Genomic DNA, 17,390 nt, shown 5'->3' on the forward strand with positions numbered 1-17,390 from the left:
TCCAAGCTGGATCATGTAGCTGCTGGAAAGATGTGGAGAGCTTTTGCTGAAGAAGTGCAGGCAGAATTTTTGGATTTCCAGAAGGATTGCCTAACTGCTGCTCCTGGTCTTGCTGGACTATGCTTGGAGTACATTGCTGGCATCTACTCTCATCCAATCACTGACTATAAGCCTCTGGAAGAGAAGCCTTTCATTAATGAAATGGAAGTGGATAATTCTTTGGCCATGGTTCAGGGAGAATCCTTTGGAAGCGAATCCTGACATGGTGTATCCAGTGATTGAGTATCCTGCAGAAGAAGAAGAAGAATCTGAAAAAGAGCAACAAGCTGAACAACATCATGCTGAAGAGATTCAAGTTCCTGTTGAAGAGGAACCAGTTGCTGAAAATCAGATGATTCAAGCTTCTGATATTCCTACCTCTTTTGTTGGTCCTTCTACTTCTGTGCTGATGAACACTCTGAAGGATCTTCAAGTGAACCAAGCTTCAGTGTTCAGTCGCCTATACAAGCAAGATGAGACTAATTAAGAATTCCGAACTTGGATGCATAGACAAGAAGAAACCTCCAAGAAGCATGCTGAAGACACTACTGAGATTAAGAACCTTCTGGTTGCTTTGGCCTCCAAGCTAACCCAGTCATAGTCTGTGTCTTTGTGTCTTAGTTAGCTTTCTTTGTTTTTGCATCTGTTTGTTTTGCATCTGCTTGTACTCTCCTTCTGATTAATCAATGAAAATCATTTCTTTCTTCACTCTATATGTCTTTTCATCTGAATCTTTTATGCTTTTTGATGTTATGACAAAAAGGGGGAGAAGCGTGCTAATTGAATTGATTTATAATATCAGTTGTTGGGCTTAAGTCTCAACATTCCTAACTATTATTTTGCAAGCTTTTTGATTCTGATAGTTTTGCAGGAATGTGATACTCTGAACAAGCTCAATATAGAAAGAAGCAAATATGGGGAGAAGCAAATATGAGGAGAAGCATATCTAAAGAAAATCTCTTAAAGAGTTGAAGCAATCGAGATTAATGTTCTAATGCATAAAGTTTCAAAGATCTGATACAAGCTATTCCTCAAAGTGCTCTGATACAGATCTTGCTCTGATTACTCATATAGAAGAAGTTTCAAGATCAGAAAGAAGCTATGTTCTTATTCAAGTTATGCTCTGATTCAAGAAGCAATGAAGCTCTGATTCAAAGCAAGCCTTCTTAAAAGCTCTGATAAAGCAAAGTGATCTTAAAGAGAAATTCGAAGCTCTGAAGCTGTCCAATGGAAGCGCTGAAGAGAAGCTATGAATTATTTGAAGTTCAAAGTTCAACGTGAAAGTCTCAACTGAAATGGAAAAATACTCAGGGAAGTCTTTTATTTATAAAATCTTCCAGTATTAATTTCAGGGAGAGATTGTTAATCTCAGGGGGAGACATATTCACACACTCTGATTAATATGCTTAATGCTAAATCTGTGTATTGTCTTTTTCATCTGATATTCTGGATACAAATTCATATCAATTCTGTATGTTTTTGTCATCATTAAAAAGGGGGAGATTGTTAGAACAAGAATTGTTCTGATCAATATTCTTAGTTTTGATGATAACATTATATATGAATTCTGTATAAGAGAATGTGGTACTCTAATTATTCACGTTTTCCATTTCAGGAAAAGTATAAAAGAGTATGCACAAATCAGCGTTCAGAAGCACTAACCCATAAGTTCTGGATGGCTTCATCAGAACATGGTCTGGCAAGACATCAGAAGATGGTCCTGCAGAATCAGAACATGAATTGGAAAGCATTAGAAGATGGCAGTCAGAAGGAAAGCTCTGAAGCTCTAATGGTATCACGCTCAAAGCACTTCTGAAGTCTGAAGACAGAAGTTGCAATCTGCACCAAAGCTGAAGACTCTGATATTCAAACGATTATTCTACATATTCTGAGTCCAGAAGAAAGTACAAGTACAAAAGGCTATAACGTCAAATCTCTGACTGACAAAAGGAACGTAAGAAGCTACAAAAGGCAAAGTCAGTAAAAGCAGTGAAAGCATGGCTCGAGGTAGTTGACAAAAGTGTGAAACATTAAATGCAGCGGTGTACTATTCACGCAATGAATTAAATGCTCCCAACGGTCACATTTCCTCCAACGCCTATAAATAGAAGTTCTGATTCAGAAGCAGCTAGAACTCTCTTGCGCAAACATACCAAAACTTTGTCAAACTGAAATCAAAGAAAAGCAAAGAAGAACTTCATCTTCAACCTTACAACTTTGTAATATTTTAATGAGTGTTACGAACTAGAACTTAAGAGAAATATCACTTGGTGATTACAGCTTTATTAGAAGCAAATTAAACTCTTGTAATATTTATTTTACATTGATTGTAAAAGGATTTCCTAGAGTGATCAAGTTGTGATCTGTAGACTCTAGAAGACTTAGAGGGTATCTAAGTGGAGAACCATTGTAATCAGTTTGATTAGTGGATTAAATCCTCACTTGAGGTAAATCACCTTGTCAGGGGTGGACTGGAGTAGAATGGTTAACAATGGACCAGGATAAAAATAATTGTGTTCTTTATTTTTATCTACCATTTTTGAGAAGTTACACTTATTCAATCCCCCCCTTTCTAAGTGTTTTTCACTCCTTCACAAAGGTGTACTTTTTATACAAAGGAGTAAACGACTTAATGAATTTAGTCAGATCAACAACAAAAGTATTTTATGTTGTAGAGCCTTGTCAAATTTGGCCTTAAGACTTTTTACTTCTTTTTGCCAAATGTGCTAAGTCTCACAACCAAACTAAGATGATTTTCTATCCTTATTCTCATCCATTTGCATATCTAGCATGGATTGTTTTAAAGCTTTCATATTCTTTTCTGTTTGTTCAACCTTAGATTCAAGATATGAAAATATTTTCTTATATGAAGCTAATATTTTAAACTCTTCAATAACATCTCTATGTAGATCATCAAATGCTAATTTTAATTGAGAATGAGATACTCTATCTACAAGTTTGGGTTTCAAGTGACTTACATGTTATTTTTCTTGTGTTGATGAGCCATGAGACAAATATTTTCCTTTTCTTTCTCATCGCTTGAGCTTTCATCATTTGAGGATTCATCGCTACCCTAGCTATATAGGCTCTACGAGGCTTGTTGTACCTTTTGCCTTAACTAATGCTTTTGTCCTTCTTGAGTGCTGGACAATCCGGTTTATAGTGGCTGGACTTTCCACAATTAAAACATAGTCCTTGGCTTTTCCCTTTATTGTTGTCATCTTGTTGAGCTTGTTTGGATTGATTTAGATAGTTTTTTAGGTTGTTGTCCGAGTAATTGACACCTTTCCCCCTATGTACCTATTGTACCTCCTAACAAACAATCTCATTTCTTCATCATCATATTTCTCATCATCGCTTAAGTCATTCTCATATTGCTCTTTGTTTGAGGTCTTGGAGCTTGAAGCCTTTAGAGAAATGGACTTTTTCTCTACCTCCTTGTCCATGTTTATCTCCTTCTTTACTCTTTTCTCATGCTCTTCTAAGCTTAAGAGATGTTGTTCACGCTCTTCTAGCTTTCCAAATAATGTTGTGATGCCTAAAATAGAAAGGTTGTTAGCTTCCTTAATAGTCGTGACTTTAGGTTGTCGTTCCCTGTTCAAACATCTCAAAATTTTGTTATTTGCCATCTCGTTTGGAACGGGCTTTTCAAGTGCATTCAAACGACTTAATAGATGTGAGAATCTCTTTTTCATATTGGAAATAGTTTCACCATTTTCCATATGAAGAAGTTCAAAGTCTTGATTTAAAGTGTTGACTATAGCTAGTTTGACGTCATTTGTGGCCTCATAGGCAACTGTAATGCATCCCACATAGCTTTATCCGTCGTACAATTAGAAACTCAGTAATATTCATCAACCCCCAAAGAGGCTGCTAGAGTATTTCTCGCTTTCCAATCGTACGAGTACTTTTTCTCATCTTCTGTATCCCAAGTTTATTTGAGTTTAGGAATAGTAACACCATCCTTGTTGGTCAATGTTATTTGGCACGGAATGTCTTGGATGGCTTTCCATACTTTTCTATCAACAAAGTTAATATGAATGCGCATATAATCCTTTCAATAGTCGTTGTTTTCACCATTGAAAAATGGAGCACTATTATGCGCCCATGTAGGTTAGGAAGCCATTCTTCTAATAAGTGTATTTCTTAGTAAGGATAAACTAGAGCTCTTGATACCATTTATTAGACGATAGGCTAATGATCTAGAGGGGGGTGAATAGATCAACAGAATTTTTTATGGTGTTTTAAAAACTTTTGGTTAACGGAAGCGTCCTGGAATTGACTTTCGTCTATTCCGAACCACTATTGGCAGGATCATATATGATATGAAAACATGAAGAAGTATGACGTGCTAAAGGGCTTGAAAAGGAATCAATTATGTTTTTAAAAAGCTTATTCGTTTATATAGATACACCTGATTACCTACTTCTAATGAGAATGGAATTGATAAATTGGCTAAGGCAATTTATCAAGCAAGTAATGTGTAAACAATTTCCTGCACAAAAAAAACAACAAACACTTGGCGTGCAGTAGTTAACTTGTCAATGCAATTTAAGTGTGGTTGATTGTGATATCCAATTGCAATTACCAATTACAATTCTCTTATACAAAATGGTTTAGTATCACAATTTAACACTTAGACTACTTTCCAAATTAACAATTGTGAACCAAGATTAATAGCAAATAATGGATAAGTAAGGAAAGAAGAACACAAGGATTTAATTAGGCAGTTCGTCGCTCATCCTCTCTACGACTACTTCTTCCCTCAATTCCAAACAGGAATTGAGATAGTGTTTATTTCTTTGCAAATTGTTATTACAAGAGAAGTTAAAGTAATGAACAAACAAACTCAGTTTAATGTTGATTCTTTATCTTCTCTCCCCTTGATCCTAAGCAAGATCAAGTCGACCCAAGAGCTTTCTTTGATCCTCCGTCTATTGTAACTCTCTTGAATGAACCTTTGTTCTTCAATACCTTCACTCGGTTGAATCTTCACCAAGCCTCTTGTTAAAAAACCCTAAATCGCCTTGATCTTGGGGGAAAAAACCCTAAAGATTTTATTCAATGGAACCATCATAATCTTCACCCAAAGGAATACTCAATCCCTATCCATGCACATTATTAAACTTGATCATGTACCCACAATAAAAAAATGTTTATGTGTAGTTGTGTTATGAGTAGGAAGAAGAATGAAGATGAGAAGACCTGCGTATCTTTTAGGTTCCAATGTTGCTTCATGATAGTATGCATAGGAGTATATATGTGTATGTGTGTTGGTGAGCTAAAACAATACTCTGATGCCCAAAATTTCAATTTGTGCCAACGACGCGTTGACCTTCTAGTCTTCATGCGTCTACCAAAATTGTGCATGGAGTTGCAGTTTGGAAACTGGTTCAGAATAGGTCGACCTAAATTGGATAAATTTTCCAGTTTTGACATTTCTACAATGACCTAAAGTTACAAGTCAAAATAATTCTAAGTAAAAAATGACCTATAATGTTATCCAACTTTTCATGGCCTTTCAAGCATAATTGGCTCTTGATTTTTGAAGCAAACTAGTAGATAACATCAAGTAGAGTTCATGGCAAAAATAATCATCCAAAAATGTTGAACGTTGAGAGAGTTATGGTCTTTGAAAGTCAAGTAAAATCCACTTGAAAATAGGTCAAATTTCACTAAGTCCACAAAGTGACCTCTAATGTTTCTAAAATTTTGATGGTCCTCCAAGCATAATTGACTCTTGACATGAGAAGAAAATTGTAGGGGACTTCAGGAAGAATCATATACTCAAATAGGCACTAAAAAATATTGAAAATTGAAAGAGTTACAATATTTTGAACTTTGACTTAAAATGTTGACTTTTTAGGTCAAACCCCTTGAATCAACTTGCTATCTTTGGACCTTTCCTTGCAATTCAAACCATATTGAAGGAAGAATCATTTACTTAAGCGAGAACACTTGGTTATTATGAGAAATGAAAACAATGAATCACGATCATTAAATTTTGATTTGTTTATTTTAATGGATTGAATTAGTTTCTCTTTCTATGATCCTTAATATTTATTTTAAATCAATATAGAAAAAGAAAGCAATCCAGTTCATTAAAATCAACAAATCAAAATTTAATGGTCGTGATTCATTGTTCTCATTTCTCATAATAACCAAGTGTTCTCACTTGAGTCGTCCCATATATATATATATATATATATATATATATATATATATATATATATATATATATATATATATATATATATATATATATATATATATATATATATATATATATATATATATATATATATATATATAAGATAGAAATACTAGTTTATGATTGTAACCTTTGTGAGTGTTGTCCATCATATTAAAGCTTGATATATGATGTATCGTCTTGGATACCCTCGTACTCTCATAATTAATTTTGTTTGTTTTAAATACGAAAGAAAAAAAATTGACTGTAAATCAATATTTATTTTAAAGGTCAATATTATCATATCTTAAACTAGTATGACTACATTGTTATCCCAAGTACAACCTCAAAGGGTGATTTATAATTAGATTGATATTCAAAAGATAAGAATCAATTCAATAAAGTGATTAAGTTATCTACGCGTCTATTGGGTCGAAGAAGTTGAAGTGGTGAAAATGAAGGCCGTAAATTGGATGAAATTGGAGACTAATTCCTATCATATATTTGGAAGTTAAATTTAATTTTCAATGCATGCCAATTTGATTTAAAACACATAAGTAATAGAAAATGTAAATTTAGATGTGAATGATTTTGTTTGCATGAGTTTTTCTTGTTGTCCCACAATATTTTTTCTTCTGTTGTTTTTTATTAATGTTTAGGGTGAGCGATGTTGCCCTAGTGGAATGCATAGAATATCGTAGGGCTTATTTGGTGATATATTAATTATTTTTGGTTATATAAAAAATAATAAAGAAATGGTAATTTACTCTCTTTCTAGATTTGTAATGTATAGTACAGTATATGATCTATCTATTTATGCCAACCGGCACCATCAATTTATAAGATCAGGTGAGTCGAAACCAATTAAACAAGTTACTGTTAACGAGAATTGCAGCAGGTACTTCCTCAAGCTTCATGAGTGTGACCATGAGTCAAAGCAACAGCCATGATGCCATTAACAATGACAACAACAAGCCAGATGATCATGCTCACGACATTGTGATGCCTGGGTTTCGTTTCCACCCAACTGAAGAAGAACTCGTGGAGTTCTACCTTCGCCGTAAGGTGGAGGGCAAGCCTTTCAATGTCGAGCTTATTACTTTCCTTGATCTTTATCGCTATGACCCTTGGGAGCTTCCTGGTATATATTATATTATATATATTTAATCATAAAGTTATAGTTTCCCTTTTCTATAAGGAATTCTTCAACAAGCCAACCTTACTTGACCTTTTACTTATAATATCAATTTGTTTGTTTAGTAAACATCTATATTAGTATATCAATAAAATTCAAACACATAGATCCGTGTGAAATCTTTCACTCTATAAATAAAATATATATGATGAATTGAGCAGGGTTGGCAGCAATTGGTGAAAAGGAGTGGTACTTTTATGTGCCCCGAGATAGGAAGTATCGTAACGGTGATCGTCCAAATCGTGTTACACCTTCTGGGTATTGGAAAGCAACAGGAGCTGATAGGATGATTCGAACAGAGAACTTCCGTTCAATCGGGCTTAAGAAAACCCTAGTTTTCTATTCTGGGAAAGCTCCAAAAGGCATCCGAACAAGTTGGATAATGAACGAGCATCGTTTGCCTCAACATGAAACTCAAAGATTAAGTCACAAGGTAGGCACCATGCAAACCTTCTTGTACTTTCAGATCTAAATATCACGAGGAATTGGTAACATCAATATACATAAATTTAGTTACTTTGTTATTCTATAATATTTTCATAACTGCTTATGCATGCATCATCTATCTAGACATTAATTACAGTGTCCGACCATAAAGGAAATGATTTAATTCTACAAATTTTTCTCGTGACTATAATTTAATTTATCATAGAGCTAGCTAGGTTTACATTTCTTTATTACTTTCTTCCTTATAATTACTTACTCATGCATTCATCATGAATCAATCATTCACCAAGTTCATATATAGCTAGATCTCTACTATATATATATATATATATTTATATATTATATATTCTAATTCATTATTTGGTAGGCTGAAATATCACTTTGCCGTGTTTACAAGAGAGCGGGTGTGGAAGACCATCCTCTTCCTCCCTCCATATCCTTCCCTCGTTGTCTCCCATCAAGCTCATCGTCAACAAGTTCATATTTGGACAAGAAACAACACCTGAACATGGCGTTTATGGGAATCAGTCATCTACAGCCACAGCCACAGGTAATTGATGATCATATAGTTTATAAAATTAATGAAAGCGACCCAACTGTTATTCCAGGGCTAGTAGCTCCCATAGATCAGCAAGTACAACCTGCAGATCCTTCTGTGTGTGGTATTTTCATCCCAACCAGCAGTGTTATGGCAGATGATGATCTAAACATACTAACAAGTTATCAACAACAAAGCTATCCAAATAAGTTTTCTACTTTGCTCATGCAATCACCTACTCTGCCTCTAAACTTGCTACCGAATTCGCTCACAACCATCTTCTCTGAGCGACAGTGGAAATGGAATAACTATAACCCTATCCCTGAGGCTGCAAACAGAGAGCACAGTACGTAACATATCCTAGCCTTCAAGTAATATTTAATAATCAATTAATGATCCTTTTATATTTATGATCTGTGTGTGTTTTTTTCATATCAAGATATTGGTACGTTGTATTTTCATGTATCAACATTAAACAGACCCTTTTCCTTGCTCTAATTTATATGATTTTGGATTCCAATTATATAACTATGTTGTACGAGTACGACTCAGGCATGTTGGCTGCTGTACTATATCAGTGTACAACGAAATAAAAATTTATTTGAACACAGTAACTAACCTTTATAAGTTTTTTCGATATTGTTTTTTTAATGAGTTAAAAGATAATTACGATGTAAAATAGTTTTACACTGTCATCCAATAGAGAATCATCAATATGCCATGTCATTAAAGTTTTTCACATGATGGTGATTGATAGACAGTGTAAAAATATTTTACACTATCAATGCATGACCTCATTTCTCTTTTTTAATACAATATATATATCCTAGAGTTTGGCTATATATATATTCGAACTTGAGAGGAGCACACTCTCAAGACTTAAAGACCTAAGCCTTCATTACTAAATCACACACGATTATGTAACTTAAATTGGGATGACAGTTGTACCCCTAATGGACACCCGTAAAAACTATTTATAGTAGGTTGGATAAAAATCTGCTAAAACCGGTATAGACGCGGACACAAATAATTACCTATTAAAATATGCGAGTACGAGTGCGTGCATGAATATCTTAGTACCCACACCGTCCCATACCCGCATAATAGTATATTTTAATTGAAATTCTTATAAAAAATATATTTATATATTTAAATACGACACAATTGAACTATTACACATTTTAATATAAGTGTTTTTTTATTTCACAAATCAATAATAAAAATTTTGAATTTTTTTGTTAAAAAATTAAAATGATATGATATTTTTCAATTCATAGATTTTTTAACTAGAAATACGGTTAATAGGACCGAGTAAGGGTATTTAGTACCCACAGGGTACGAGTATAAAGTTTGAGAAAAAAAATTTAAATAACCAGGTTTAATAATAAAATTACAAAAAAAACCATGTTTTCGGGGTATTTACCAAAATGTCTAGGTTTGGGACCGAATGTAAGTGAATGCGCCAAATGGTTTGGCGCATAGGTATATATTTTAGGTGAATACGCCAAACCATTTGGCTAACCCTAAAAATGTGGGTGTATGCGCCAAATGGAATGGCGCATTAGGCTAAGCATTTTGCCCTAATAGCCATACCATTTGGCGCCTTAGTGTGCTCCCCCACCTTTTTTTTTTTTTTCAATTTTTTTTTTAAGTAATGTTACTATATTTTTTTCTTTTAAAATTTTTTTTTAAATTATTTAAGTTTTTTTTTTTTTCTTTTTTTTCCAAATTTTATTTTGTAAAGTTTTGTTAAATACATAGGTTTTAACCTTGTTCTAAAACTAATTTTTTAGGGTTTATAGTTTTAAAATTGCATTTTTTATAGTTATGTTAAACATACCTATATATATATATCGATGCTTAAATATTGTATTATTTGTAAAAATGTAGTGCACAAAATGTAAAATGAAATTTGATAATCGAAAACAAAACATTGGTTATAATAGATTAAAGAAAGGAAACATCGATTACGACTGATTAAATAAACGATACATTGACACAATTGATTGAAGAAAACACAACTAAATCCTCAATGGCGTCCATCACCAAGATAGCCATCCGTTCCGCACCCTGGTCTTGTTATCACACGTTTGCCGCGATCGTTCATCCCGCCGCGAAGATTGGCACCACCCCTTTCCCTAGCTCGACCCCTGCCCCTGCCCCTTTGTGCTTCTTGTTGGGTCTGTGTCACTGGGCCTGGAATTGGGATGTCTCGTGGGTCGCTGTCTATGAATTCGTCCACGCCCCCATAATTTTCCGGTAAACGGTTGTTGTAAAGTCGGTGACCCATCCCCTCAAAAGCGTTAAGTCGTGGTTGTGGAGTGGTTTGGGAAAAGATTTCAGGTGCGTAGCATCCAGCATCACTAGAACTACCTTGAACAAATCCGAATTGGTTCGATGGTGTTGCATATCCGGAGGGGGTGCCTCGGTGAGAGGAATCACCAAAAGGACCATCGTCGGGACTTAGATGTAGGCTAGAAGAACCGGCCGTAAGGTTGTGGCCGAAAGGCCTTGAGGACCCTGCAAACGCTGTAAATCCTAATGGTTGTGAATGAGTCTCATATTGGCCCGAGGAATGATGGTGGTCTCCAGATTGTTGAAAAGGCTGGGACTGGGATTGGAACATATTTGGATGTCGGTAGTTGTGTGCGGAACGGGACGGAGTGTTGAAAATATTTTGTTGTTGCTGCTGCAGTTGTTGTTGTTGTTGTTGTTGTTGTTGTAGTTGTTGGCGTTGTTGTAGGCGTTGTTGTTGCGTTGTTGTTGCCGTAGTTGTTGTCGTAGTTGTTGTTGTTGTTGTTGTTCTTCTTCTACTTCTTCTTCCTCCTCAGGTTGTTGTTGTGGTAAGATGTAATTGTGAGCACGGGGATCAATCAAATAGAACGGAGCTGCAAGAAACAGGTTAGGGGATGTAGCTGTACGATACCAACTCATGTACTCGGCGGTCGGTTTCATCTCATGGTCACTGACGGGGAAGTTGAGGACATATTGGCGACGGTCCTTCCACATCTGGCGGTGTTCGGGTGCAAAATCCTTCCAGTTTTGGTGTGTCCATTGATGATTGACTCGTTTGAGGTGCCACCGTCCGACGTCAGTTGGAGGGTCTGGTATACGTTGGCGCATTCCGAACTGTAGCATAACACGGTCACTATGATGCATTTCAATGATGTTGTACCGGATTATGCAACACTTTGTGGTCCAAATTTCTGCATCCTGAGCTCTAGGCACATGCTCACATTCGAGATACGGTCTCCATATAAACTGCATGCATAAGAGTTATACATTATCTCGGGAAATTATTTATAAAAAATAAACATATAAAAGAGAAAAAGTTTAGAGATAATACTTGTTGAGGTCCTAGGTGATCAATCAGCGTGCGGTACATTGTTATATTTGACCGCGGATTTAGTTGGAAGTCCATACCTTTCACGCAAAATCTACAAAATAAATGTAGTGGATTAGTTAGTCTGGAGTAGATCATAATCCACCAACTGTGTATTAAAATTTATGGTATACTAAAAAATTACCTCAACGCATACGGAAAGCCCCAATCGCCATTGTTAACAGGGGCCAGTATGGGCATCCTCCACCACCCCCACACCTGCACCAACAGGGCGCATCCATAGAATGTGCAAGAATCAGCTTTGGAGTTCTTGCATAGGGATTGGTAGACCGTAGCCAGCACTGCAGACCCCCAGCTATACAGACCAACTCTAGTAAAATCCATTAACAAACGAAGATACATAAAATTAACCGTGTTACCAGTGCTATCTGGGAACAAAACGTTTCCAATTAGCAGGAGTATGTAACACCTAGTTTTCTGAAGTATGGTCTCTTGGGGAGACGCATCATCCAAATGAAACCGATCATAATAAAGCCTTAACCTCTTAAGGTTAATGCCCTGTCCCCTTGCACCAACCTGTCCCTCTACCAAGTCTATGCCAAGAGCCTGAAAGCATAAGGAGTTAGCCTGCATAACACAGCCATTAATTGCCTTACCGTCAACTGGAAGGCCTAGTAACATGTGTACATCTTCTAGGGTTATGGTGCACTCCCCTGTTGGAAGGTGGAACGTGTGTGTCTCGGGCCTCCAGCGTTCTAGCAACGCAAGAACAAATTTGTGGTCAATAGATGACTCGGCTATGGTACTAATCGGTCCGAAACCCGCCACTTCCAAGTATGGTTTTATGCGGTCGTCCGGAGAGATAGTAGAGTGACTACGAGTCAGGAAACGTCCAACGTCCTGGAGATAATAATGTATGCAAAAAAAATCAGTTACATATTCTCAGGCAGATGCATGTTATCAATGTTATACTAAAATACTTACATAGGTAGCGATGTTCTCTGGTGTTCCTCGGTGTGTATCGCCCATTGTTAAAAGAGACATGGTTGAAGTATGAAATCTGGAAGTTGTAGGCAGAAGGTTTAGTGTGGGAGTAGATGAGTGAAAGTGGTGAGGAGCTTGCAGAGCTAAGTGGTTTATATACCCGTCAGACAAAAACGGTAACATTATGCATGTTGGACAACTCAACACTTCCATAGTCGATAGGTGTTGCGTGTGCAGAAATTGTTAGCATGCATGCAGACTAACTTTCGGTGAAAAGACATATGCATGTAGATCAGAAGTAGCCTGTAGATTAGGGGGAATCGTTGCAGGAATCTATCAGGAATCGCTTCAGGAATCACTGCAGGCGCATGCTGTGCTACAGGAACTCGTTCGGACGCATGCGAAGGACAGAAAACAGGTGGGGACCATGTGGGCCCTGGGGGTCCACACCTAATACACATGCGCCAAATGATTTGGCTTATTCATAAAAAATCCTTCTTATGCGCCAAACCATTTGGCGCCTTCCAGTTGAACGTTTTCACTAATGCGCCATTCCATTTGGCGCATTAGAAGGCCTTGTTTTTTTTTTTTCAAAATTAGGGTTTACGTGTGTGCCTTGTATACGAAACCCTAATTGTGATACAGACCTAAGGCAAGGCGTCCGTCCCTCTATAAATTAGGGTTTACTATGTGCATTAGTACACACAAGCAAAAATGAGATCTCGAATAAGGCTAGATAGCTCGCACCGGACTTCAGAGCCTCCACCCCCTGTGAGGCGTTTCGACTATCAACCGGACTATCATCGAAGGACTGGAATATTCCATCGGCTTTTTTGGGCGTTCAAACCTTGCGTACGAGGGTTTGCACACTGTAAACCCATACTTCAAATTGATGGGACATGGTTATACGGCAAATACAAAGGCACCATGCTCATGGCGGTTGCACAAGACGGGAACAGCAACATATTTCCAGTGGCGTTTGCAATCGTCGAAGGTGAAACTGCGGCGGCTTGGAGTTTCTTTCTAAGGAACCTCCGAGAACATGTTGCTCCTCAGCCTGACATCTATTTAATCTCTGATAGGCACGCTTCCATAGAGAGTGCTTATAATAATCCAGCAAACGGATGGCATGACCCCCCTTCAAAACACGTCTATTGTATTCGCCACATCGCCCAGAACTTCATGCAGGAGATCAAGGACAGACATCTAAGAAAGGCCCTGGTCAATGCTGGTTATGCATTGACCCAACCCACGTTCCAGCATTATCGGAGTGAGATTGTAATGACAAATCCAGAGGCAGGTAGTTGGGTAGATAATCTTTCCAGGGAGAAATGGACAAGGGCTTACGACAAAGGCGTGCGATGGGGCCATATGACAACCAATCTCGTGGAATCCATGAATGGCGTTTTCAAAGGCATTCGTAACCTTCCAATCACAGAACTGGTGGAGGCCACATACTTTAGGATGGCTTCACTGTTCTCAACAAGAGGCAGGAGATGGGGTGATGTTAGGCAATCTGGCCAACTTTTAAGTGATAGCTGCATGAAATTTATGCAACAACAATCGGCAAAAGCAAACACTCACCAAGTAACTTCTTTCGACCGATTCAGTCGCACGTTCAGTGTGCGCGAGACAATTGACCACAATGAGGGATTGCCAAGACAACAATATAGGGTTCTTCTTGACGAAGATTGGTGCGACTGTGGAAGGTTTCAAGCTTTTCGTATGCCTTGCTCGCACGTCATAGCTGCATGTGCGTATGCCCACCGCGACGCTATATCACTACTGTCTCCGATTTACAAGACTCAGACATTGCTTAGAGTTTACAGTGTTGCGTTTCCTGTGGTGGCCAAGGAGGATTACTGGCCTGACTATGAAGGAGAGGTAGTTTGGCACAACGACGCAATGCGGCGAAAGAAAAAAGGGTGTCCCAATAGTACACGGATTAGAACCGAAATGGACGTCCACGACAAAATGGAACGAAAATGCAGCATTTGTCGTCAGGTGGGGCACAATAGAAAAAGATGCCCTCATCGTGGCTCGACCTCGTCGCAAGTTTAGTATAATCTGTATTTTTTTTTAAAGCATTGTATCAGTTTCGCTTACCACCTCTTGTAACCTTGCCTCCGTCTTTCATCAATAAATTGTGCTTTAGTGAATAACTGAAATTGCCAAGGCAAACATTATTCAGACATATTCTTCTGTTTTTCCAAAATCGATTTATCAGACATTTTCCGGAATCGATTTATCAGACATATACCCGAACCGGTGCGCGAAAATACCCGAAACAGGTAAAATTTTAAAAAAAAATAAGCACAACACATAGGAGCCAAATGAAATGGCGCCTATGTGTTGTTTTAGGAGTGCATGCGCCAATTGGATTGGCTACTTCCCTTTGCCCTAATTTTTTTAGGGTTTACGCCAAATGGATTGGCTAGTTAGGTATATATGCGCCAAATGGTTTGGCGCATTCACTTCCAGTCGGTCCCAAACCTAGACAGTTTGGTAAATAACCCGAAAACATGGTTTTTCTTGTATATTTTTTATTAAACATGGTTATTTTAATTTTTTTTCTAAAGTTTGATGCTCACGTAAATATGGAATCGAATACAGAGATTTTTTTGAACTACGGGTACGGGAACGAGTAATATAGTACCTTACCTACTGTCATCCATAAACTCAAAAAAATATCATATTGATTTCTCACCTTTTCAAAACATATCATTAGTTTTTTTTTCTTCTAATTAATGACGAAAAACACAAAAGGAGTCAAAATGAATTTTGATGTCTAGTTAAAGGACTAAAAAGTTATTAAGTAAAAAATAAATTTACAAATTCATAAATTGGCAAAATATTGAACTACAAAATGTTAAACTTTCAAAAATTTAAAGGATTATATAATCAAAAGGAAGATTTTAAAAGTTTAACAATTAAATTCTTAATAGAATTTTTTATTAGAAAAAAATATAACTATATATAAATAACGGGGCATTAAAGGGCCGATCGACGACATAAGATATACTAATACTACTATATAAAGGTGATACCACAATAGTTAGAAAAGGGATACCATAACATTTGACCAACCATTATGAGATAAGGGGGTGATTGTATGTATGATGCTTTCCACCACGACGGCGCGACCGTGATGATATGCTAGCTAGCGCGCTACCTATCACAACCGTTATACTACACAACCATTGTGAAATATATTTAGGTCATGGATTCGAAACCAAGCAATAACAATTTATTTTGAATATAATTAACATTTCACCACAGTTCCAGAAGATAACCGTCGTGGAAAGTACCATGAGCTTATTATATAATATGTAGATTGTTTATTTTTCCCCACACTTTACTAAACATATAGAACCATTAAAATTGATGTAGAAGATAATAATTTGAAAAATTAAATTATTCTTGAAAAACAACTTAAATGAACCATATTTTTCAAATTGCATGCATATTGTAATTCATATCTTGCTATTTAACATATAGAATTTGGTTCAATGCCTCAAGTTCTTCAAAGAGACGATTTCATTCTCTCCTAATTTATTTTGCAAAGCATCAATATGTTAACTACTTCAGAATCATCAACATCGCTATCATCATCATTATTTTAATCAATGAAGATGATTATTATGATGACAACAATGAAAATGATTCAGAATCTCTCAACAAATTTGATGTTTTGCAATATTAACAAAAAGAGAATGAACTGTTGCTTTGAAGAACTTGGGGCATTGAACTAAGTTCTACGTGTTAAAAAGCGATAGATGAATTACAAGATGAATAAAGTTTGAAAAACATTGATTAATCTAAGTTGGTTTTCAAATATAACTTAATTTTTAAATTATTATTTTCTAAATCACTTTAAATGAATGCATTTGCAATTAAGGATTAGTGAAACAAGCCAACTACATACATTATAATAAATTCAACAATAACATACATCAACAACAACAACATTTATCAACAAAATGACAACAACACACCTCAATATTTATTAACATAACAACAACAACATACCTTTTATTGAAAAAATTCGTGGAATAATCTAAAGTTGATCTACATAATCTATTTAGCTAACCTATATAGCATTTTTTAATAGCCTAAGCCTGACCTATCTAATAAAATAGGCTATTAAAAAAGCCTAAGCCTCACCTCTTTATTAAATAGGCCTGACCTAGCCTGGACTTAAGTAGGCTATGTTATAGGCCCCTGTAGGCCGGCCAGGCCTATTCTCACCCTTACTCGTAAGCTCTACTTTTCAAAAGTTTTGTAGCTTGCTATTTATAACACACATTTGGTCTGGACTTGGGCTTCAGAATGCAGTAAGGAGACTGCAAGATATTCTCCAAGAAAATAGTGTTCAATCATTACTTTCCTAAATATTCTCCAAATTTAGAAACCAATCAAATCTCTTTAAACAGATAAAATTTTGTATCCTTAGGTTAAGCGTTATATTGGATTGCATAATATTCTCCAAATACTCTGCATCTGTAACAACCTAACCAGAATCCAAAAGATCAATTTAATAATTAGTCACGATGTTGGAAGATCTTTGCATATGACATCTTGTTCGACATGTTATATCACATGCAGTAAATAGAACATCACGTCGCTGTCTAATTTGTTTTACTAAAATTAATGC

General features: G+C 36.3%; 1 protein-coding gene across 1 annotated transcript; it reads left to right on the forward strand.

The window, feature by feature from the left end:
- The first annotated feature begins 262 nt into the window (after positions 1-262).
- LOC131641984 (NAC domain-containing protein 35-like) lies at positions 263-9,010 on the forward strand. The gene is made up of 4 exons (XM_058912278.1): positions 263-494; positions 7,074-7,370; positions 7,586-7,857; positions 8,239-9,010. Exons 1-4 carry the CDS (start codon positions 263-265, stop codon positions 8,761-8,763), a joined length of 1,326 nt encoding a protein of 441 aa, XP_058768261.1. The 3' UTR covers positions 8,764-9,010.
- The last annotated feature ends 8,380 nt before the right edge of the window (positions 9,011-17,390 follow it).

Source organism: Vicia villosa, unplaced genomic scaffold (genome assembly GCF_029867415.1).
Source record: "Vicia villosa cultivar HV-30 ecotype Madison, WI unplaced genomic scaffold, Vvil1.0 ctg.004345F_1_1, whole genome shotgun sequence".
Classification (NCBI taxonomy): domain Eukaryota; kingdom Viridiplantae; phylum Streptophyta; class Magnoliopsida; order Fabales; family Fabaceae; genus Vicia; species Vicia villosa.